Source organism: Rhopalosiphum padi, chromosome 3 (assembly GCF_020882245.1).
Source record: "Rhopalosiphum padi isolate XX-2018 chromosome 3, ASM2088224v1, whole genome shotgun sequence".
Classification (NCBI taxonomy): domain Eukaryota; kingdom Metazoa; phylum Arthropoda; class Insecta; order Hemiptera; family Aphididae; genus Rhopalosiphum; species Rhopalosiphum padi.
Genome location: NC_083599.1, coordinates 14,885,851 through 14,911,805, shown reverse-complemented (window position 1 = coordinate 14,911,805; position 25,955 = coordinate 14,885,851). Strand labels below are relative to the sequence as shown.

At 26.4% G+C, this 25,955-nt stretch overlaps 1 protein-coding gene across 2 annotated transcripts; it reads left to right on the top strand.

Moving 5' to 3' along the window:
• Positions 1-1,725: 1,725 nt before the first annotated feature.
• On the top strand, positions 1,726-22,969 carry LOC132923893 (contactin). Of its 2 annotated transcripts, XR_009661275.1 has the most exons (22): positions 1,726-2,216; positions 4,914-5,143; positions 5,295-5,534; positions 6,861-7,014; positions 7,090-7,267; positions 7,354-7,554; positions 7,628-7,730; positions 8,478-8,659; positions 9,397-9,687; positions 9,755-9,892; positions 11,361-11,501; positions 11,582-11,751; positions 14,096-14,234; positions 14,320-14,457; positions 14,519-14,754; positions 14,817-14,993; positions 15,062-15,247; positions 15,526-15,700; positions 16,036-16,169; positions 16,236-16,419; positions 16,918-17,029; positions 20,562-22,969. XR_009661275.1 is itself a non-coding variant. In XM_060987882.1 (21 exons), the coding sequence occupies exons 1-21, from the start codon at positions 2,028-2,030 to the stop codon at positions 20,654-20,656; spliced, it is 3,681 nt and encodes a 1,226-aa protein (XP_060843865.1). In that variant the 5' UTR covers positions 1,727-2,027; the 3' UTR covers positions 20,657-22,969. The 2 variants fall into 2 exon arrangements, 1 of the variants encoding a protein (XP_060843865.1); XM_060987882.1 differs by lacking the exon at positions 16,918-17,029 and having other exon boundaries at positions 1,727-2,216.
• The last annotated feature ends 2,986 nt before the right edge of the window (positions 22,970-25,955 follow it).

Genomic DNA, 25,955 nt, shown 5'->3' with positions numbered 1-25,955 from the left:
AATTATCCTAGACTGACAAATCATCTCCGTTCAGAATCGTTTTTCGTGATGATACCTGTCATTGCATTCAGATTTAACACATCCATTATAGTGACCTACTCATCTCCATCTCTACTACCTATACAGCAGAGCGATATCCACTTGCCCACCTTTTTTGTCTTTCCAATAAGATGATGCTTTATTTGTTAATAAAATTAAATCAATTAAATATTAAAAATAATTAATAAAAAGAAATTTGTGCATTTGTCTGGAAACCAGTGTTAAATTTCTCTGTACAATCCTAGGTAGGTATATAATAGTAAAAATATATAGTGGATAAAATATGTAAAACAGGTAAATTGTGTATCAAGGTAAATTTCAGAGGATTTTTTTACGTTTTAAAATAATTAAATTACCTATTTTGTTTTTAATAAAAGACAAAGTCTTCTGTTTTTAATTATAGTAAGTAAGTACATATTCCTCAGTCCTCCTCACTAGTTCTCATATATATACTTTTTTTTTTTTTTAATTATCCTATTTAAAATTTAAACTTCAATAAATTATAAGAAAAAAATATACAAAATACATTAATTTAATGCCATGTAGAGAGAATATTGGTAAATACATAAATAATATTTAATTATATGAATAACTTTATTTTCTATAATATAACTATTAAACAACCTAATTATAAAATAAGCTCGTTGTAGGTATGCTTAATTATAGAAATAATTTATTTTTAATACTAACAGTGTTCAGAAATCCACCACCATAAAAAATTAATAATAGTAAAAAACTATAGGTATGTTAAACAATGTCAATACTCTTGTACAACTTGTGTTCGGTTTTCAAATAGAAAGTATCAACTATCAATCACAAATGATTGGTAAAAGGTAGGTACCTAACGTAAAAGTTCTTATTTATCTACTTAAGTCTTTGAATCAGGGCCGGCGAGAAGTTTGGTGAGCACCAGGGCTGATCGATTCCGGGCCCTTTTACTTATATAATATACTTATTTTACTGAGATATATATAGCAGTATAGCACAACGCCCCCCCTCCCCCCTAGAGATCCGGGCTTCGGGGCTCTGGCCCCTACTGCCCCACCCACTCGCCGGCCATGCTTTAAATTAATAAGAAAATAAATACCTTGTTCTTTTTTGATACCTATATACTGTAACAGTATATGTATTCATGACTCCAATAGCGCTTGGGCCCGTCCAAAGTAACCAGATCCTATATATTTACCAATTTTTATTTAAATAGGTATGACAATTCAAACAGGGGCCCGCGATATCACTCTCCGCGGCCGTGCTATAAATACATTTAGGTAAAACAATAAATATATTTACGTTATATTTTGGATGTGAGGTATTTCTTTAGGAAAATGATGGGCATTTAAATCATTTACCTGTGTTATATTAGGTACTTAATGTAATAACTGCAGAGTAGGTAAATAAATATTATATATTAGACGGGTAAAAGCGTATGATGTACACCGTTGATTCTGACGATTCTGTAGTGAGTATATATTATAAAACAAACAAACAACCGATTTTCGTCACGAATGAATCATTCATTACCGTGCCGCCCTAGTGGCTCATTCTCAGAGTTCAAACGAAATACGAATGAATAATAATTAAATATTTGAACGTCTTACCTCCACGCCGAGGGGCGTGTACAAACGACCAACGGACGCGACATTCCGTTGAATTAACAATTAAACACCGATAACAGCGAAGAAAAACAATCCACCTTGCCCATTGTTCCCGACCATCGTCGGGCGGGCGTGTTCCGGAACGCGGTGATAACACCACTGTAAACATCTTCTCGTCGTGTTCTGTCATTGGTATATTAACACGATATAAACAATTAAATACTTACACTGCATATATATTTTTTTTTTATTACAAACCGTTGTTGGGTTTTTTAATTCGCTCCTCACGTTCTCGTTCGATCGCCATGAACGGTGACAAGCCATCGTAGTGAACCAGCAGCGAACGAGGCACACCGTGTGCGCGCGCGCGGTCTATTTATTTCGTTTTTCAAAATGATCAAGTACGGCTATCTGTGCGTCTTGGCCGTCCTGTGGTGCTCGACACCGTCCACACGGTCGCAAATCAATGACGTGGAAATCGAATGGCGATGTCCGCAGTACTGGGTCCAGTACGGAAACTCCTGTTACAAGTTTGTGAAGTCGCCGTTCCGACCGAGAAGTGAAGCTCACAGAAACTGTCAAGTATGTATTGTCGAAAACGAATGCGTTTGTTTTGACGTCTTGTAATTAGATCCTTTTTTTTTCTCATCGAATACAGTATTGATTATTAGTTGTGAGTTGTAAGCAGGGTTGGGCAGTGTATCTAGATACAAGATACATTGTGAATGTAGAAAAGATACAAGATACATGTATCTTTATGCTTTGATACATGATACTTTTATATTTCCAATTGAACTATTAAACGTAAAAGGTCTATACAAACATACAGTATATACATACACTATACACTATACAGTCCATACTCTATACTCTAATAGTTTAGTATTATAGCCTATAGAATATAGGTACAATAAAATCATAAATATTAAATAATACAATAAGTCTACACACATAATAAAATTATTACTAATAAATCACTATATGTATTATGCGTATAAATACACCAAAATTAATAAACTACATAAAAATGACCACTTATATTTTACTTATACATTTATAATTATACATGTGTTTAATTGGTTATGAACTTATCATTAAAAATTAATATATAAATTTTATTGGTTATAGTCTTATGGTTAGTTTTTAAATTAAATGTTATTTTTATTGTAAAATCTTGATTTCCTTTAATAAAAATTACCATTACAATTGTTTCATTTATCTAAGTTTTGAAGGTTCTACAAATCGAATTTAAATTTCTTGGTACTATTCAGTACAAATATTTACAATAATAGTATCTTGTATCTTTTGACAAAGATATCATGAAACATGATACTTGATACTTTAAAATTATGTATCACGATACAAGATACAATTGTATTTTTGATACAGCCCAACCCTGGTTGTAGATACTGTTGTATTGCTATGGCGATATATTTTTATGTCGGGTACCTATATAAATTGTATAAATTCATTCCATAAATGCATGTAATTTGTTTAAATAGTGCAGAGATATAATTTTATTAATATCAATAATATTTTAAATTGGTTAGAAATACTTTTCCTCTTTTCCTCTTTTTAACCTCTTGGCCATGTAAAAATTGGCACCTCCAAAGTTCGTTGTAGAGCTGTTAAAGACCAAATATTAAATAATCTCTGGATCCATGAATCATAATTTTGTTGATTAGTTCATTGTTTTCCATTTATTATTCAATTTTTTCATTATCTATTAGCTCTTCATCTTTTTTATTTTTTGTTTTGACACTCTTTGTTTTTTGTATCCTAATGTAACTGTTCTTTTTTTTATTTATTCTTGTAATTTCTATAAGTTGTCTACCACAGCTGTGGCTTCCTTTTACTTAATTTCTTATTAAATTGTTTTATTTATTTTGTGGTTATAGTTATAGGTATACTTTTAAAATTGTTAATATATGTTGCGCTTTGTTATAAATAAAACTTTAATATAACGTCCCATTTTATAAATCAAATTCATTATAAAAAATGTAGAATAATTAACACAGTTATGTTAACATTTTAAAATGATATTAAAGGTCCAACATATTATTGAAATGGTAACTAAATCAAATTAAATAGGTAATTTTAATCATCGTAAATTTCCAATTTTCTTAATTAAGTTTATCTTATCATATTAATTTGTATGTGAAAATAAATAGGTATTTCACACATATTTATTGATTTAGAGATTACTGGTAGATTGTCTACTTTGGTATGTCATGTTTAAAATTATAGCTTCCTCTTCCATAATTACAGTACCAAACCTTGGTTCAACACTACTTTTATGACTAAAATGGAATCTTTAGAGGATGTTATACCTGCATGTATTGTCTCTGTTTTACATACATACAAATCATAGAATATGTAAAATTTTTGTTCAGCAGAATTCATTTTTTGTTGTTAGCTTTAATAATAGAGTAAATTTACAGATTATAAAGTTTAAAGATAAGAATATTATCTAGAAAATGTCATATGCTTTTATTAATATTATCATTTTAAAGTGAGTTATAAACATTTTAAAGTTGTAATATTTTACATAGCTATACCTAACTCACTTTAAAATGATAATATAAATAAAAATATATGATTTTTGAATTTCTTTGATATTATTCTTACCTTTCAATATGATAATAGGTAAATTTACTCTAATATTTAAGCTAACAACAAAAAATGAATTCTGTTGAATAAAAATTTGCTGTGATGTACATTAGTAAGACAGAAACAACATATGCAGATATAACGTTCTATTAAAAAAATCAAAACTGAGCCATCGCGGGACACCTAGCAGATGTGAAACATCAACAATTTTCATTTTATAATAATGTTGAAAATTATTATTATAACTATTATTATTATTAAGTTTTTGCCGAGCTTTGGCGAATTGAGTCGATGAGCCACAAGTGGGGCGTCGCTACAGCGTGGCGACGCGTCGTCACGCCACAGTCGGTCTCACTACCGTACCGTACCATTAGATGTTTCACATCAAAAAAAAAAAAAAATTGAATATGTATATGTCACTGATTCAGGCTCTCCATCGTCTTTTAATTGTACCTAACACACTTAGAATGTATGTGTATGAGTCTGTATATAAAAACTATAATTAATATTGTATAATAAATTAATGCTTAAATAAATATATTTAAGGAATTTTGTATAATATCTAATAATTTATTTAAGCAAAATATAATTTACATCTGCAAGTAGAGTAAAGAGTAAATTATTAGTTTTTATACTTCAATAACTAATTTTTAACCTGTTTTTTTACAGGCTTTTGGAGCTGATTTAGCTAGTGTTAATAGCTTAGATGAACATGGTTTTCTTATAAATCAACTCTTGCAACAGGATCCGCAACATAGACAGTGGTATGTAAGTGGTAAGCAAACAAGCCCTGGAGTGTGGTTAAATGATGTAGAAAACAATATTCAACTTATTGATGTCGAAAGTGCACTATTACCTGAACAACATACTACATTAAACAGAGATTATATTGCATACACGTAAGTCGTTATTATGTATCTTGAAAAAATTTTATTTAAGTTTTATTAATCTAATACAATTTAAATTTTAAAAGTATGTTTTATTAAATTAATAGAAAATATTATATCACAATTTATTTTGTAAAAATTAATTATAAATTATTTTTTTCAGTTATTCAGTTCAATTACAAAAATGGGGATTTGAAAAAGTTCCAGGAGACCGATACTTGCTTTATATTTGTGAAATACCTCTAAATAAACAACATTTAATAGTTGAAGAACGTTCCTATAAGTATGGCTATAATATTGATGATCAGCAAAAAGTGCCCCGAGGACCTTACTTTATTAAAGAACCTAAAGATGTAGTATTTGATAGTTCTAGAATGTCAATTACCAATGATGTAGCTTTGAGGTATGTATTAATGATAATACAAAATTATTATTATTAATAAGCATCTGGTTAAAATAACGTAACTATTACTGCAACGGTAATAATATCAAAAACAAAATGAACAAATGCAGTTAATAGCAAAAACCAAAATATTGAAAATGTAGTTGATAGTGATTGCAAAAATTCATTTTATTTTATTTTAATTAAAATGATATGCAATTATAAAAGTTTAAAATAAATATGAAGCATTATATTAGGTATATATTACATAATATATTAGGTATATAAATCGAAAATAAAAGTATAATATTTAGACTTACAAATTAAAATTATACGTAATACCTTTTGCATTGCTCGCCTGCTGTAAGATGGGCTTGTAACAAAATACTTGGCTCAAACCACTATCTGAACAGTATAATACATTTTTCATTAATTTCACAATTAAATTATTAGAAGGGTACATAGATACTTCCCGTCTATTAGAACAACTAAGCATTCATGTATCAGATAATACTAGGTCATAGGTTTCTTTCTATCCACCTATGTGTAGATCAAACTTTGCCAAAAATGCATTAATAGTAAGAATGATCTCCATAACTAATAACAATTAATCACTCCTACCAAGACCACAACATTTTTTGTTATAATAATTAATAATGCTATCATACACTACATTTTGTATTCTGTTTAATTTCATATATATAAATATTTTATACAAAAGTCGATTGGCGTAAATTCATATTAAAAATAAAATAAAAGTTATCATTGGACAAATATGCTTTTATTTTCATTTTTTCAATGATTTGTCTAGATTCAATTATATTAATGTCCAGAACATGTATATGCTCTGAGGGATCTTTTGAAGTTGACTCACTTCAATATTAATCTGGTCTATTAATTTTTTACAATAAATCTTCAGTACTGTTACGATCCACTCTATGTATGCAACTGTTGTGCACTAATAAATCCTTATTTTATATTGTATTTTAAGTTGTATGGCACTTACACAGAAAATTCACTTATTTAATATTACATAAAATACTATACATTAAAACATAGCGTTTAAAATATCATCATTAACCAAACCAATTTTATAAGCTTATGAAATAAAATACTAATTGATCTACTTATTGTGAAAATTGTAATCACCGTTATTTGTTATAGCAGTTTTACTGTAGTTATATTATGTGTTGCTTTAATGGTTTTGCTCTTTTTATCTAGACCCTTATTAATAATACGAATAAAAATATCAATTGACTTATTTAAGTATGAGTATTTTAATAATTTATTATTTTATTATATTTTAACTATTTATGTATTATATATTTAATAAAAAATATATTTTAGTTGTGTTGCTGGTGGTTACCCAACACCAACATATGAATGGTTTAAAGAAGATTATGATAATCAAGATCAATTATTATCTACAAAAATTGATCCACTAAGTAATAAAAGATTCACATTAAGTGGTGGAACTCTTATTATTTATGCTCCTAAAAGGGTAAGAATTAATAACATTATTTTTGTATTTAAGTGGTGATCAAGGTATATAAACAATTAATACTGATTATTATAGGATGAAGACAAAGGTCGGTATCACTGTAAAGCATCAAACATGTTTGGTTCTGTAATTTCTGAAAGTATACAACTTTCATTTGGATTTATTGGTGAATTTAATTTACAACGTCCTCTTGAACGTGGTAATAAGAATTGGGGCAAAACAATATTCTGTGATCCTCCTCAATATTTTCCTGGTGAGAAAAAAAAATAATACAATTTATTATTATTTTTATTATTCACTATCTAATGAATTGTGTTTATTCATTTTGATTGTTTTTAGAGGTGAGATATTTTTGGGTCAGAGAATCGTTTCCTAACTTGGTTCAAGAAGATCGGAGAGTGTTTGTCTCATATGATGGATTCTTATATTTTTCCGCTTTGGAAGAAAGTGATGCTGGCAACTATAGTTGTAATGTGCAAAGTGAAGTTTCTAATACTGGCAAGAATGGTCCCTTGTTCCAGTTGCATGTAGTAACACATTGTATGTACTTGTATTTTTATAATTTATTTCAATATGTACGTTAACTTATTTATTATTATTTTTTTTTTTTTAGCTGACTATCAACAACTTATATTACCCAACAACTTCCCTAAAGCTTTTCCAGAAGCACCTATTGCTGGCCAAGAAGTTAGACTTGAATGTGTTGCATTTGCATAGTAAGATTATTATTCTCTTATCTTTTTTTATACATAATTTCCGAAAACTTATCTTTAAACTATCTAGCTTATTAAATTATGTTACTGGCTATAATGAAAATAAATCTCTTATGTCAGAATTTATATTATTTCTTAGTCATTTTTGACTATGCTTAACCCTTTCAGTAAACATAAAAAAATATGTTACTAAGATTTTTAAAAATATGAATATTGAATAAGAATAATTTTTAGTAACTGATGTTCTTTAAGCAAATAAAGTGGAAACATTTTTTTTTGTATAAACAAATATTTTACAATTACATTAATTTTTATAAGGCCAAACATTGCTTTTTTTCTTATTATTAAGAAAGGTAGTCACTAAATATGTAAATATAGGCATGTGTACAAAGTGATCCAGTCAACCCTAGACTAAATACATAGTTTAGAACATATATATTATTCCCAGGTCATGCATATATTCATAAAAATTCCTAATAAAATTATAAGTTATGGCAATATTATAATAAATATAACATTTACTCATTAGCTAACAAGTCAAAGCATTATGGACAATCCCTAAGAAACTTAGTTATTTCTTGAATAATTACTAATAAATATTTATTCCATCATTACCTGTTACATGTATAATATACATTATAACTCAGTACTTGTTAAACTTAAATTAATTTAATTATACTCTATTATTAAATTACTGAGTATTTCGCTTTCTAATAAATAATAATAATTTTTTATTACTTTTACTTTTAGTCCTGTACCTTCATATAATTGGACAAGGAAAGGTTCTCCATTACCTAAAGGCTCTTATTTGACAAGCTACAATCGTGTATTGATAATTCCTGAAGTTCAAGTCGAAGATCAAGGAGAATATAATTGCCATGTTTTTAATGACCGAGATAGTAAAGAGAAAAGTGTTACTCTAACAATACAAGGTAATTAAAAATTATTACTATAATTTATAGTTTTTGTCAAATAACTTGGAACTATTTTTATGGTTCTGCGCTTTCCTTTGTCTGTAAAGTGCTTATGCATTAAGCATTAAAAATCTCAATTTATGTCCTACAATATATTATCTAGATATATTCAACTATCAAAAATTCCTAAATTTTTTTTCTTTTTCTAATCAGTCATTGACTGACAACTGTTATAAAAATAAACTAATGGTACATTTAACTTTTAACACTTTCAACACCACCCATGATTTTGTAAGTAATATCGCGACGTTGTGTTGTTCATACTGTGATGCGATGATTAGATAACGTGAATCTAAAAATAACGAAAACAAACCAATTATAGATTTAAATTTAGAGTTTATTGTTTACAGCCGGTGCACATTTTAGAGTTTATTAAAATTAAATCGATAAAATTAAGGTGAATACAAACTTACATGTTTCTGACGCGTAAACGCGTCACTGGGTCAATGAAATAAACTCTGTTAATGCGTATATGCATTATCATAAACTCTGTTAATGCGTATACGCATTATCATAAACTCTGTTAATGCGTATACGCATTATCGGCGTTGAAAGTGTTAAGTTTGTAGATAATTGGGATTATTCATTACAGGTGTTGCTCTTTAAGTATTTTTTGTTTTAATATTTTTGAGGGTTCACTATATTAGATGTGTGCATCTGATGTTATGGTTATTATATTCCAAATATTCTTTTAGCTGAACCAAACTTTACAATCCCATTGGAAGATAAACACATGGATCACCAGTCAGATTTGACATGGACATGCGAAGCTTTTGGCGTTCCAGACGTAACATATAAGTGGTTTAAAAATGGTGAACCACTAGATATTGATAAACTATTACCAGAGGATCAAAAACGGTATTTAATACAAGACAATGTATTAAGTATAAAATATGTAGAAACTGAAAAAGATTCAGGAATGTATCAATGTCAAGCTCGCAATACTTTAAAAACCCGTTACTCATCTGCACAGTTAAGAGTGCTATGTAAGTTAATGATTTTTTTAAATGTGTACAACGATATAGTGAAAAATTCATGATTTTCTTTTTATAGCTTTACGTCCATCATTTAAAAAGAAACCTCTGGAGCCTGAAATATATGGTGCTGAAGGCAAAAATGTAACAATCAAATGTAATCCTGAAGCTGCACCTAGACCTAAATTTACATGGAAAAAAGATGGATATATTATAGGTTAGTTATGTTTTGTTTTTTTTTAAATAAATTAATGAATAGCTTAAGTAATTTATAAAAAAAATTAAATAATGTTGGTACATTTTTTTCAACTAGTTAACATTTTAAATGATAAATTAAATAAAGACAGATTTTTTTTTTATTATTAAAACTATTAGTATATAAATGTATTTAATATTAAGTCTCGTAAATTACGAGTCGTAATATACCAAATTCTGTATTCTTAGGTGATACAATTGCTAATAATGGTGCGGTTATAGCAAAATTTATTCTCTGATAACTTTTCCACTGTATATAACACTTCACCCATTCCTTCACTTGGAGAATCTTGCATTTCTACTTCTACTCATCAATTTTATCATATCCTCCTAAATGTAGTATTTATTTTGACCCTGATGGAGTTTCTGGTTACTTTTTGGCAAACTAATAAGTTCTATAGCTTATCTAATGTTTATATATATGCAATAAACTCACGACCAGAGTATTTTTTCTTCACATTACTAAGGGAGATATTAAATTATCACATTAACAACATTTTGATGTAATTCTCGGTTTACCTATCAATGTTAATACTACTTTTTAGATTTTTATTGTACATTTTATATGTAAGATATTATATATTGTATATAATGTTGTATTTCTTTTGTAATATTGTTCCTAACCCGTTATTAGTCGTATGATATGAGGTTCTCTCACAATATTATTTTTGTCATCACTATCTTTTATATCAATTTAATGTCTAGTAGTTATGTTATATCTTAACAGGTATATTTAATCTAAAAATTGATGGGCGTTAACCAAAATTGTAATTGATTATCTATTGTCAGTATCCGTCTAACGCGACTCATATACAAACGGTGACAGAAATTCTCTATATTCTAACCATTATCATAGGTAATTTGTACATCAAGTTCAAGTTGCAAAAACATACTACAACCACATTTGATTCCTGTACTTGTAATATGCGAATTTAAGAAGAAAACATTTTATGTCTTTATTTTCTTGTAATAACAATAACAATGTTAATTGCTTAATGCTCAATCATTCATATTGTAATGTGTAGTGTGTTATGTATAAAAGAAAATATTAATACTGTAAATATATTATAGATTAGAAGTGCTTATAACAGAATAGTTAATATAAATTATATAACAAATATATTTTGGTTGTTTAAAACATATTATATATGACATATTAAAAAATTGTTAGAATCTCTCACCACGCAACTAAAAGAGTAATAATAAAAAAAAAAACGTGACCAACGACGGGTTTAACTATCTGTACTATTTTATTCAATCGAATAAATTATTTTTATTAAATGTAATCATGTGATATAATTATATATTTGATCAATTCAAAATTGTTTTGCTGTTTTTATATGTTTCAAATACTGCTTTTATTATCTGTTTTGATATTTTTGTGTTTTACACATATTTTATTTACTAAATTTTATTACCTTTTTTTTTAGGGTCTGGAGGTAGACGTCGCATATTAGAAAATGGAAATTTAATAATTAATCCAATTGGGAGAGATGATGAAGGAATGTATATATGTATTGCAGAAAATGTGTATGGAACTGCAGAAAGTCATGGAAAACTTATTGTTATGCGTAAGTTAATATTTTGTTAAGTAATTATATTATAATATTTTTGTTTTTACATTTCTTTAATTATTATAACCTTACTATAGGTGGCCCCGTGTTCATTGAACAACTAAATCCCCAAATAAGGTCAATTGTTAAACATGATTTACTATTACGTTGCCAAGCTGTTTCTGATGAACTTTTAGACATTGCATATGTTTGGACCCATAATAATATGCCATTAGCTAATTCTAATTCTGAACTGATTGGACATGTTGTGAGTATTAGTCTTTTAAATCACTTCAAATTACAAATTATTTGTATTGACTTATTTTATATTATAAGTAATAAATAAATAATTTTTATCTCATAAATTTTAATAAATTAATAACAATGGACAGAGTGCTGACATTCACATATTCTCATTTATTTATTTTGTGTTTGTTCTTAGATTTAACATTTCAGTGAACTAACTTCATTATTAAGTTTAAAGATAAGAACACTACCTGTGTTCTTTCATTGGCTTCTCAAAATATTTTAACTTCTAAACAAGTTATGAAAACTTTTAAATCTGACTATTTTACACACTCTTAACTTGCTTAAAAATTAAAGCATCATAAAAAATCAATGAGAAAATAAAGATAATATTCTTTTCTTTAAACTTGATAATAAGTCAATATGTATATGGACACTTTTTAGTTTGTACTCAAAAAAAATATTCGGTTTTTGGTGATGTCTGTAAGGGAGTTGTCACTGTATTCCACTTTTCTATTATATTTGAAAATAAACAATGTTGATAACTTAAAGCCTTTATTAATTATATAATTCAATTAGAATTTAGAAAAATACACTCATGATAAGTATTAAATCATTAGATTAATTTTTAAAACAAACAAGCAACAGTAATTAAAAATCTCTCATAACAAATATATAATTATAAATGATCTATATAGTTGTTTATAACAATTTTACATACATTTTTTTTTTATATTTATTAGATTAAAATTATAAAGGTACAAAAATCATCATTTTATAATGATAAAACACTTTGTACTTAGTTTTAAATATAAAAAATAATATATAAATATACAGTGTGTTTACACTAAGGGATATCACTTAATATTTCAGTTGGATGATCTTGTATTGAAATGGGGTTTTTGCTGAATGAAAGCGTGCACTTAAATACATATTTTTAAATAATTGTATAATTTTCAATTCTTTTGTTACGCACATGTGCGATACAACTTACTTTTTTTTAAATAGCAACATCAATTTTTTATTTTTACAAATATAGAATAATTTTTTTTAAACAATTTTTACTTGAAAAGTTTTTTTTTAATTACAAAATTTGCAAAGTTATAGTGTGTTGAATTTTTATTATTTACGAACAATCGGTTTTTGAAGAAATTTTAAGTCAAATTTATTAAAACATTCAAAATCAAAAGTAAAAACCAGTAGTCAAAACAAAATGTTTATTTAAGTTTGTAGTTAGTTGAAACCTCCCTTAACAGACACCTCCAAAATTTTGAGTATAATATTTGTTTCAGTACAAACTACAAAGTTTTCATAAACAGCTGTTTAAATAGCAGAAAAATTTAAGCAATTGAGAGTTTCCGGTATGCAGAGGTTTCGCTGTATTATATTTTATTCAAAACAAATCTGGTACTTCAGAAATCACAATTCTGTTATTGCTACTACCTAACTACCTAATTATTTGAGTAGAATAGCTTGTAGGTATTCTAAGTCTGATCTTATCATCATGTGTCCAAACCATTTAATACCTTGTTCTTTCACAAAGTTAGTTATTCTCAAAATGTTCACTAATTATTTTGGATTTTTTTGTTTCTTTTTCTACGTCAGCATCCCAGTTTGTTGTCATACATCGGGCTAAAGATGATTCACTGTATATTGTTTTCGAACGACATTGGTTTTCACACCATTTGGTTTTTAATGGCCATACTTCACATCCATATGTTAGGGTTGGTCTTATAATCGCTATGTAGAAATGCACTTTGATTCTTCTAGAAAACAATTTAGATTTGAGGTATTTGGTTAATGAAAAAGATAACATAACCTTTTCTGTCTTGTTGGCTTGGCTGTTTAATTCGATGAACCAGTCACTGTTAGTAGCTCTCAAATATGTAAATTGGTGTACTTTTTAAAATTTATGTCTTTGTATCACCACATTGTCTCGCATGGTTGTTTGTTGGCAGTAGCTCCATTACTTTGTTTTGTTATTACTCACAGCCAGCCTTATGGTTTTTGCCTTATTGACGAGAGTCGAGGTGTTTTGCATTATACTTTATACTGTCTTCATCGTTTACAATTAGATGAGTATTTTTATTAAATTTTAAGTTTTAATACAAATCTGTCATTTATTATAAAAATTAAAATGATGAGTATTTTTACTAATGTATTTAAATAAATTGACAAATTTATATTAAAATAGTTTTCACATAATAAGGTAGAGGCAATTATAATTGCGACACTAGTAATAAAACCATAATTCTATTAGGTAGTCGCAATAACCAATAAGTACCAACAATTATCAAGCATACATTATACCTTTACATTTAATTTATTTTAATTTGTATTAAATAATTAACAATTTATTATTAAAGAGCATTAATAGTGGAGAGCTGTACATTCATAACATGACATTGGAAGATTCTGGTGAATACAAATGTTTTGTACACAGTGTAGTTGGGGAAATATCATCAACGACTAATTTATTTGTTGATGGACCTCCTGGACCTCCAGGTATATTATATTTTTACCTAAACATTGCAATATAAAATGTGCATGTACAATGTAGTTGCAGTTAATTAAATCATTTTTTGTATAGGTGGACTACAAGTTGAAGTCTTAAAGACATCTGCCAAACTTCAATGGTCTGATGGTGCATCAAACGGACGTCAAATAACACATTATATAGTAAGCGCCCGTTCACAATGGAACAGTACTTGGTATACAGTTGCCACAGGTAATTTTGAATTTAGAAATTTATGTTTCGTCTTATCTAAAACTGTTATTAAACATTACAGATTTTATAGTCAAGGAAGTTGATAGGTATAATGGGCGCAAAGAAGCATTTTTAGAAAATGTTTTGCAACCTTGGTCCAAGTATGAATTTAGAATGGTAGCAGGAAATGAGCTTGGTTTTGGTGAAATATCTCTTCCTTCACCTCAAGTTAATACACCAGCTGATCGCCCATATAAAGCACCAACAAATATCACTGGAGGTGATGGTAAAATTGGAGATTTAACAATTGTGTGGAAAGTAAGTTTTTATCACTTTATTTTCTTTGAATTGGTCTAAACATACTTTTTTATACCATATAGCAACTTCCTCCTCAAGATCAAAACGGACCAGGCATCTATTATAAAGTATATTGGAGACGTTTGGATCATGATACAGATTTTCAGTATGAAACATTGCAAGATAATGGTAATATTGGAATGGCAGTAGTACACATCAAGCCAGAATTTTATTACACTAAATATGAAGTCAAAGTTCAGGTAAGAGTTGTTTTACTTTATTTATTGGAGTATTCTCTATTTGTTAAACTTATTTTGTGTATCTACAGCCCTTTAATTCATTCGGTGCTGGTCCTATATCAGATCCTAAAGTGATATATAGTGCAGAAGATATGCCACAAGTATCTCCACAGCAAGTGTTTGCTATTTCTTACAACTCAACTGCCATTAATGTAAGTTGGGTACCAATTGATCAATCACGGGAAATGTTACGCGGTAAATTAATTGGCCACAGAGTAAGTATATTTCATAATATTTAAAATGATTCATTATATTCTGTGCCACGAAAGACCAAAACCTGAGTTTGAACAAAACATGTCGTAGTCTGTGCAGCACCCAGCACCAGTCACACCGCATTGTCTTTTTGGTGGTGGTGGTGGTTAGGGGGTTTCATTAATTATATATGTGGCAGAGTTACAGTCTTTCATGGCCAAGAGTAAAACAGTGATTTTTTACAAAATATGTTATTATTGTTTTTCATAATTACATAAACATTTAATAATATGTTCTTTAGTTAAAATATTGGAAAAAAGATAAGAATGAAAAAGAAGAAGATGCTGTATATTATTTAAGTAGATTTGTTAGGCCTTGGGCACTTATTGTTGGATTGCAACCAGATACAGAATATTATGTAAAAGTAATGGCTTTCAATTCAGCTGGAGAAGGTCCGGAGAGTGAGCGATATATTGGTAAGATTTTAAATCTAATAAGTGTTATTATATTTTTGTAAACTAATAATTTTAAATATTATTTGATTGATTTTTATATTTTATTAATATTAATAAAATATTAAACTTACATATTTTTTTCTGTATTGTTGGTCATTTGTTTGCAAATATTATTACTGTACAGCGTTTTTCCTGTAAGATACTCTATTAACAATTTAATTAAAGATAAATTATTAAAAAAAAAAGTATTGTTTAATAAAAATAGAACCAAATAATAATAAATTAATTGTATATCTTAAAAATATGAGTCAACATGCATAGAGTGACTGAAACTACATAATATATTTTTTTTACAGAACGAACATACAGAAAAGCTCCTCAAAAACCACCATCATCTGTTATAATTAACGGCATAAATCCAGGTACCATACATGTAACATGGCGATATGTACAACCAACACTTGAAGAAGAACCAATTAAAGGCTATAAGGTTTGTATATTGATGAAACCAATAAAGTTAATAATATAACATTTGATTTTACATATGAATTGATAGGTGCGAGTATGGGAAAACGATCAAGACATGAGTACTGCGAATGATACAATTATTGAAATTGAAAGCAAATTAGAAGCGTACATTTCTAACCTAACACCTGGAAAAGTATACAAACTTCGAGTATTAGCATATTCTAATGGTGGAGATGGACGAATGTCATCACCCATTAACACTTTCCAAATGGGTAAGATTTAATTAATTAAAAATTTATATTTATACATAATTTAAATTTTTATTACCTAGTTATACAGTTTGTGTGATCAATTTAGTTGTTTCCATTGTTAAGTAGTACATTGCTTGATATATGTTGACAATGTCAAAATCTCTATTTCTGCATGTAATTCTTAATTTTTAATTGCTATTAATTATGTGTAATGTACCAATTTCTTTATATACCTAGGTATATTATATAATGGTATATACTAGTATTTTAATTTTTTTAGGATTCAGTTCAGTTATTACCATATTTATTTTTAATAACTTACATACACATATAGTTATAGAGACAAAATTAATTTGATTTTTCCAACCAAATTTTCATAGCACCATTTAGTAAAGTACTGTTTTTATGTGTTACTTCATATTGTTTTATATACCTATAATTTATAAATAGGTATACTTAAATGCGAAACCATTTGTTTGCATAATTGGTTTAATACATATTACAAATATATAATTACAGGAAGTTTTACTTAATAATGAAAGTAAATTACTTATGTGTAGCATATAATATAAATAAAAATATTTATATATTTATGCTGAACAATACAAGCTTACTCTAGTTATCACAATATGTAAGTAACATAATTTTATGTTAATGAAATAAAATAATTTCGCATGCGGATAATTGTTTCATACCTAAAATATTGTTCAACTTATATTTTTTGCATGCATAAGAAAAATATAATTTAATTTTACATAGGTGCAATCATTACACTTTTTATCTAATAAATAATTTAATTTATTTCGGAAATCCGTATCGATTTTCGATTACTTTAAAATTTGTAATATGTAAAAACATATCTAATTGATTAGGTAATCCGTCATTATCGTAATTTTGACGTTCACTAATTGTACAACGTATCAAGCAATTGAAATAATGATGAATGCATTTTTGTGAGAAACGTGAATCGCGAGCCTATGATAGATAAATCTTAAACCGTTGTTTGTATTAGTTTTTAGGTATTTTCGTATTTGTTTTTCTTCGATTAAAAAATTATTTCTAATTTTCGTTTCGCATCATTGCTGACTTTATTCTCAAGTATTTTGATTTTCAACGGTTTTACCTTTCACGAAAGTCTTTACACGTTAAATAAATTCGAGTTGTTCACCCGCATAAGATTGTCGAATCTGTATAGCTATTAATTATAACGATTATTACTAAAGAAGCCACACCTGTACGTGTTGTCCTGTCTTACATACGTAAATATCAATGCTTATACGTCGTAATGTTGGTTTTATATGATATTTTAATTTTTAAACGAGTTATATGCCTATTTAAATCCCAGTATTTTATATTTTACTTATATATAACTCATAAGCCATTACCCGTTCAATATTTAAAATATCATTAAAAAAGAAAACCGATGACGTACGAACATAGAGAAAGTTCTTGTCTTAAAATTTTATAATAGGTTAACTCACTCCAATATTGATTTTAACACAAAATTGGTTCTGCTGAACTATTCACTATATTGTATAGCTATAGTTATCTAGTATATATTTACTATGGTTGTACCTACGTTTGTGTGTTTTTAAGTTTGTACGTTAGACTAATACAAATAATGCAAACATGGCATCTTTTTAATCACGCTTTGTAATCGTCACTGTCAAATCACCAACAATAATCATAATGTATCATCGACATTTGCTTAATCGATTTGTTAACATTCGTTTAATTATCCGCAACTTGTATAGAATCGTATAATGACAACCATTATTATTAGTGAATATAATACATATTATAGATTAATAAATGATTTGGAAATAGAATTTGGTGAGAAAATCATTAAGTTAAAAAAAATGCATTACGAAATAGAAAAATATGAAAACACTTCAATAATGAGTCTTGTCTTTAAATGCAAAATTGGAAAAATGTTGGAAACTAAGGCTTCAAAAAATATTAATAATATATATGTGTATCAAATTTGTATGCCTTAATTTAATATAAGTAAGAAAGGTATTTTTCTGTATAAAAAGAGTTTAAATTGGCGTTGACTCTTTTTTATACTCATTATCATTTATTATTAGTTTGATTAATATTATACCATTATGGCTATAATATGTTTAAGATGAAGTTGCTTGGAATATAAGTTGAACAAGTCTAATTTTTATTTAACTTATTTAATAGATTGTTAATTTATACATTATTCTATTGAAAACATATAAGTGATTCAAATGTAGGTATACATATTTTTACAGATTGATAATGTGTTAGATATACCTAGGCACTTGATTCATTTTGAAAATATATAATTTTAGTACAGGTTTTAAATGCATGTAATATCTTAGTCTTCTCTATAAATTATATTACATTTCATGTACTAGTGTTGAATAGAAACACAAAATATGATTGTATCTGCAGGGACCCAATGATAGCACGACACTGCGTAAAATAATAATTACTTAGCTATTCACATCTGGATATTTTTTGTCCTTTTTCGTTCACAATAAAATATTTTTTTCTTTTTTCTACAAGTAGAATTTAATTTACCATTTTAAAAATATTTTCTCAATTTTTTTTTGTAATTTAAAAACCATCCAAATTTAAAAGTAAGAAAAAATTATGATTTAACTATATTTTATTTAATAATTAATTAATAATATGATAATTTTTATTTAACGTTTTCTTTTTCACTTCTTATTTCAAGTGAATTTTAATTAAACACTAAATCCAAACCATCTCCTAGTAGGTAAAACGGTTAATTTTTGTTAACCGCACGCAGTTTATTAGCCGTCGGCTATCGCTAATAATAGAGTATGAATGAGTAATATTAGTAATTCATAGATTGCTGTGCATTTCTTAATTAATAATACACATTAAGACATTCTAAAAAGTTATTAAAATACAGCGTATGTTGTATGTACCTGTATAAATGACTGGACTTTATTATTATTATTATTATTATATTTCGTATATTTTATATCCAATATAAGTTTAACTGTAATAATATGTTGTAAGATAATATATGCTATTTTTGCATATTTATGAATAAATTGGTATCTTTTTTTATTATTCAATATTATTTGAAATTATAAATTATGTACATAATATTTTATTTTAAATTAACAAAAGTATTCGAAAGTTTATACAATATCGTCATAAATTACGTATAGTGTATAATGTAAACAAAAAAAAAATATATTAAAAACCTGGAAGTAATTTAAATGAGACAGGTATGTGCATATAGTAACGTAAAGTTGTTAGGTACATGCAACAGTTTTTTCTTTATAAAAAATTAATATTATGATTTATAAATTTGAAACAGCAATAATTCAAATCGAAAATATTTGTAAAATATGTATATTGTTTATATATAAAAGTAGTAAATCCGTGTTAGTACATAATAATATGTTTTCAGTCAAAACTATTGCGTGTGTGTGTAACTGTGAATTATGATAAACATTTTCATGTATGTTCAATAAAGATTTAATATTATTATAAATCTGGATGTTTTTATAGAAAACATAGAATCTAGAATCACATACAATTCTGAAATATTTACTTGACACGTAATTTTATTGAAATCAGTTTTTTACTTGTATGTTTAATACATACAATTGTAAAAATATTTATTTATATTAGTCGTAATTCGCTCTTATATATTTTTTTGCTATATATAGTCAAAAATAAAGTTTGATAACCCGTGCTTACTGAAATATTAACTTAGATTGCATTTAATATTTTATAATCTCGCAATAATTGTGATTTTCCAAAATTTTAGAACTATTATTACAGTAGAACAACGATCGTTTCTAAATTGCAGATCACATGCACGTCACAATGTCCTATTAAAACACATGTCTACCAATAAAGTCGTATAGGCATACCTACGTTTTATTTGCTTAGATATATGTATAAAAATACTGATAAATCATTACGATATAATTGCGATTGCCAGTTTGTACTTAAATATTGAATTTTAACTTGTGGGTTTGTCTTTCGTTTTACTGGAAGGACGTACGCTTGTTGTGATCGTTGCGCGTGTTATGTCTTGTATGATTTAAATGTTTTGTTTTGCATCAATGGGTGTCATTCCTTACCAGAATGTCTCATTTCATAATATCAATTTTCTGTTTAAAATATTTGTGTGTATTTTTTTCCAGGTAATCCCGATCTGTACTTGACCAACAAAGCGAGCAAAAACTCGGCAGTCTGTCTGTCGATCGTGTTGCTGCTGAGATTGTACGGCATCATTTAGAATTTATAGATCTAAAACGTAACGCGCACGCCCACATGTAATAATCTCAATTATTATATTTTTTTAAACACATTTTTTACTATTATAAACGTATAGTTTTAAGTTAACGACAATAATTCGCCTAGAGTGTGATCAATTTTTGTGATTATAGTTAGATATATTCATAACAGATCACATATATTATTTATAAGAATATTAACCTATAACGGTAAACTCTATACAATTGTCCATACAAGTAAAATATCAAAATATATATGATTTCGGTGTACGTAATTATATACCGAATGTATATGGAGAAACAGTGCCTTGAAATATTATTAATAATATTATAATACGCATGAATCAAAAACTCTCGTCTGTGTTCAAAATATAATTGACAGCCATTATTTAATATAATATAATTGTGATTTAATACTATTCAATAGCGATAAGTGAGATTTTTAATATAAATACTGAAAAATGTACTTGTAAGTATAATTTTCAACGTTGTAAAATTACTAATTGTTTAAAATGTTTCAAGCGTAAACTATTAAAAGCAGTGATTCTTAACTTTTTTTTTTGTTTGTGGTACCTTTGGGTGTTTTATACAAATCCCAGAGTACCCTACACATTATATAATGTGTATGAATCATTTATATTTTAAATATCTTGTGGTACATCTAAAACCAATTCACGGAGCACTAGTGTTTCACGGCACACCAGTTGAGAATCACTGTTAAATACAGTACATACAATAATTATATTTTATATATTATATTAATTAAAAGTGATTATATAGTGTTCAACCTACAAGTTGTTTTCAGATAATGAATTTCTGGCGAAAAATTCCCAGTGTTAAAATGAAACTATTCTAATATTATGTTTATACAGCCTATATAATAGCCTATAGTAATTTTAATGTAGCTAAATATCAATACAAAAAATAATTAAATACTAATTTTTTTTTTATCATTAGATAAAATACAAGAGACCTATATAGAACAGATTATTAATAAAATATTTTATATTATGTTATTAACTAAAGAGTCTTTTAATTATATAATTTAAAAAAAAAATAATAATAATAATATTTATATGATAAATTAAGCAAAATGGAAAAATAATATTAAGCGCTATCTAATTTTTTATGATACTTAAACAAATTTAATTTTGAATATAAAAAAGCAAATTATTTACTATATTGTACGGCGATTTTATGACCTTTATCTGTTTTAGTTTTATCCTTTTTTTAAAGATTAACTAATAAGTAAATCATTACAGAATCTTAAAGTACTAAAAATTTAAAAAAAATATAAAAACGATAAAATATTGCAATAAATTTTGTTTGAACAACACCGGAATAAATTAATTACATCAAATATTTAATTAATTGACCTATTTAGTACCTACCTATGACAGTGGCGTAGCCAGGATTTTTTTCGTGGGACTGATCAATTTTTGTAAATTACAATTTAACATTTTTGTACTTTTAAAAATTAAAATAATTTTTTAATTTTCTTAATATTTTTTTTTGGAGAGGAAGGGCTATAGCCCTCTCAGCTTCCACCCTCGCTAACTGACCTATGAATAATACTCATAATACCTTTATATATAACTTATTATACAATAATAATATAGTACTAGGTTTTATAGCTCCGTATTTTAATTTATAATTAATTACCATATTCAGGAAGTATAAAAATGGATTGATTTTTATATTGGGAATTTTTTCGCAAATATTTTTGATCACACGTAGGAACTGCCAAAAAATATTTAAACATAAAATCACTATATATACATAATCATAATAATATATCTGTTCATTTAAACATTTTACAACATTGATTTATTTTTATAATGTATATTATTTTATTTTTGTACTTGCGTTTATGAAAAGTAAATTAGTTCTAGCGATTTCATTCTTATAGGTTTATATATACATATATATATATATATATATATATATATATATTATATTTTATATTAATTGCTTTTATACTTTTTATTCATTATTTTTATGTATACATTTTTATTGTATTTTTTACTATGCAGTATGCGTTTTTTTAATTTAAGTGAATCTATACCGTCCATACTATCTAGTGATATTTAATTAGTGCACAATATTGACGTACCTATTAAAGTAGTCGTTAAAATATTTTATTTATAACTAATATTGACAAATGTAGTTATTTTAACCTGTAGTACTTAGAACAACAATAATGTAACTAAATACCATTGTATACTTTTGAAACTTTTTGACTTTATATTGGCAATGTGTAACTTCCACTTATTTTTTGTTTAAATATATTATATTATTAAAGTTTAATCACAATATATACATGTATTTATTTGTTTTGCAATATTATCATTTTTTGTCGTCTTCTAGACGCGTCAAGCGTTTGAGAAATTTGTACAATATTCTTCTACCAACCCACGAAGTTGCCACCACACCTGGAAAACACGAAAAACCTGATAAATGATAGGTGATTTTCTCTAGTCTAGTAAGTCGTGAAAAGTCAAAAGTTTTTGTTTTATTTTCGTAGTAAAAAAATGTACGGTTTCTAGAATCAGAGAATTATTAAAATAAATAAAGAAATTTCACTCTCCAACAACAAAAAAGTATAATTAAACAATTTTTTTTTATTTATCATGTAATTATTTTGAGACTATATTTCATATTTATTATTCATTTAGGTTTTTGAATAAAATAAATGATTTATTTAAATTAATGTTTTCTATAACAAAAAAAAAAATTGTATATTGTTGTATTTAATATTTTTATGAATATGATTTCGTTATTGTTATTGACTAGTAGGTTGTAGGTATGTATATAAATGCAATTTAAATAAAATATTAAATTAATTTAAATTTATTTCAAAGTTTCTGTTGAAATTACAATGTCAATAATTAGTTTAATAGGTATATCTATTAGACAGACTGCGCATAGTCATGGCTAAATATATTTGTTTTATTTTTAAATTCTAACTAATATTGATATTTTGAATTAAAAAAATGGCTTTCAGAATACACGAAATATGATACCTATATAATACAGAATAGTTGTTAAATTTGAAAATCGTGGCGACTCTGGAATAGTAACCAACGATCATATTATACATATTGTATACATTGGAAAGTTTTTAAATGCAAAATTGACAACGTCTTGTACTTTTTAGTTGATTAACACTGTTGTTTTGATTAAAACTTTTTGAAATAGTTAATGAAATAGTAAATTGAACAAGAATTGTACTTTAGAACACCGACGTTAAATCTGCGATACACAAAAGTCAAAAGACTACATATCTATTGCTGGTAAGTAAAATTAGAACAAGATTAGAGGTTAGCCAGATTAGCTAATGTAACCTTTCAAATTTTAAACATTTTGTTAGTAGTAACAATATTGATTTGATAACCATTTGACCTCTGCAATTAGATGTCGAAAAACGATTTTTTTTTTCAACTTTACGGTAACACCTGAACCTGGTAACACAGCATGTATAAAAAATAATCACAGCAATACAGCATAATTCGGTTTTTAATATGACGTATTAAATATTATGAATGGACAGCATAAATAATAGCTGAGTATAATGGTACCTGTTTGAGTCATAAGTGGCACACCAGTGATACGCGTAAAGAAAGCTCTGCTTTAAAGAATTAGATAGACTTCCCAAGTTTTAAAACTTATAATGGCTTTTTGAGATAAATCTCACTTAATAATTATTATAAAAAAATATTCAGTGCTAGTCTAATAATTAAATTCCAAATGATAATACCGTATTCTATTACGATTTATCATTAAAAATTTAATTCTTGGTAACATTTTTTATGCCTTGTCAAAGGTTTAAAATGTAATACTATGTTCCTTCTTGCTAAAACTCCAATAGGTATCTAAAATAAAAAATATTGTGCTGTAATAGTAATAAAAAATAAATCACTGTAATATCAATTAAAATATACATATTATTTAGTAATATAGGCTAACTGCAGTATCCGTCTCAAATGAAGAATCGCAATCAATGATTTATTAATGAATTTAAATTATACAAATCCATAACTATACAATAACCTGTTCGACGACGAGGAATACTTGACACCACTCTACAGTTGAGTGGTTATAACTACATTTCAACTTCTTATTTTTGTTTTAAGACAAGATATATTTGTATAAAAAGTCGGTATTTTGATTATTGAATACTATTTTACGTCCGTTCAACTTTAATCGTAGAATTATATCTATTACAGTACTACTTATTTTATGAAACTGGGCATAAATGACTATCAGACTGTTGTAGCAATTCGTAAAGGTTAGTATATTGATAAAATAATAACCTTTTCACAAAATATAAAAAATAAAAATAAAAATATTATCTTAAAATAGTAAGCACTTAACAGTATTATTTATTAATTATATTTAATAATAAATCAAGCATTAAATATTATAAATATTTTCTATTTAATTAAGTAATTTATTAGATTAATTGTCATGAGTTATACTATGTAATGTTTCCGTTAAAGTTGTTTGTATTGGTTAATATGGCGATGGTGGGTATTGTGGAGGCATAAGGCTATATATAGCTTCCTCGACTATATGTTATCTGACATTTAAGCCCCCATTTTTACCTATTTGCAAAAATTTTCACCTATACTCCTGCTTTTAAGACTTCGGTCCTTTAAAGTTTAAAGTTCTTACTCTCTGGAAATTTTTATACAAAATAATTTTTATTAAAATGTGAATTTCAATTTATAATACAACGAATTTTAAAATTTTTAGTATCAAAATTATTTTTGATAATAGTTTATTAATTTATTATTATTATTATCACTACTATGACCCTTTAATTTTACAAATTTACCCTTTATTTTTTTTGTTTTTTACTTTATGACCCCATTTTTTTTTTGTAGTTTGTTTTTTAATTAATTATAATATCACACTTTCTTTGACTTAATTTTTCCCAATTCGAGCACTGAGTATATTACTATATATAGTACATTGATTTATATTATTATTTTATGTTATAATTTTATGATAACAAATTTACGTTACTTAACATAATACATTAGGTACTGCAAAAATTAAAATTATTATATGCAACAAATACAATTTTACCGCGATAGACGTTGGTAATTTTAATTTTGACTTAAATATAAATCATGATAAAGGAAGTTAGCTTTGACAATATATTACCTACTCAATTATTCAAAAGACATAATATTATATATAAATATATATATATATTTTATCATATTATGATAAAACAGTTGTTCGTATTTCGTATAATATTAACAGTTAACACCCGACATTGTGTAATAGGTATAA

Bases quoted from the DNA above. Each gene is read 5' to 3' on its own strand.
- LOC132923893 (XM_060987882.1), top strand. From the start codon at position 2,028: ATGATCAAGTACGGCTATCTGTGCGTCTTGGCCGTCCTGTGGTGCTCG. The intron at 5,535-6,860 runs GTATGTATTAAT...AATATATTTTAG, and splicing joins ACCAATGATGTAGCTTTGAG to TTGTGTTGCTGGTGGTTACC. The intron at 15,248-15,525 runs GTAAGTATATTT...TATGTTCTTTAG, and splicing joins GTAAATTAATTGGCCACAGA to TTAAAATATTGGAAAAAAGA.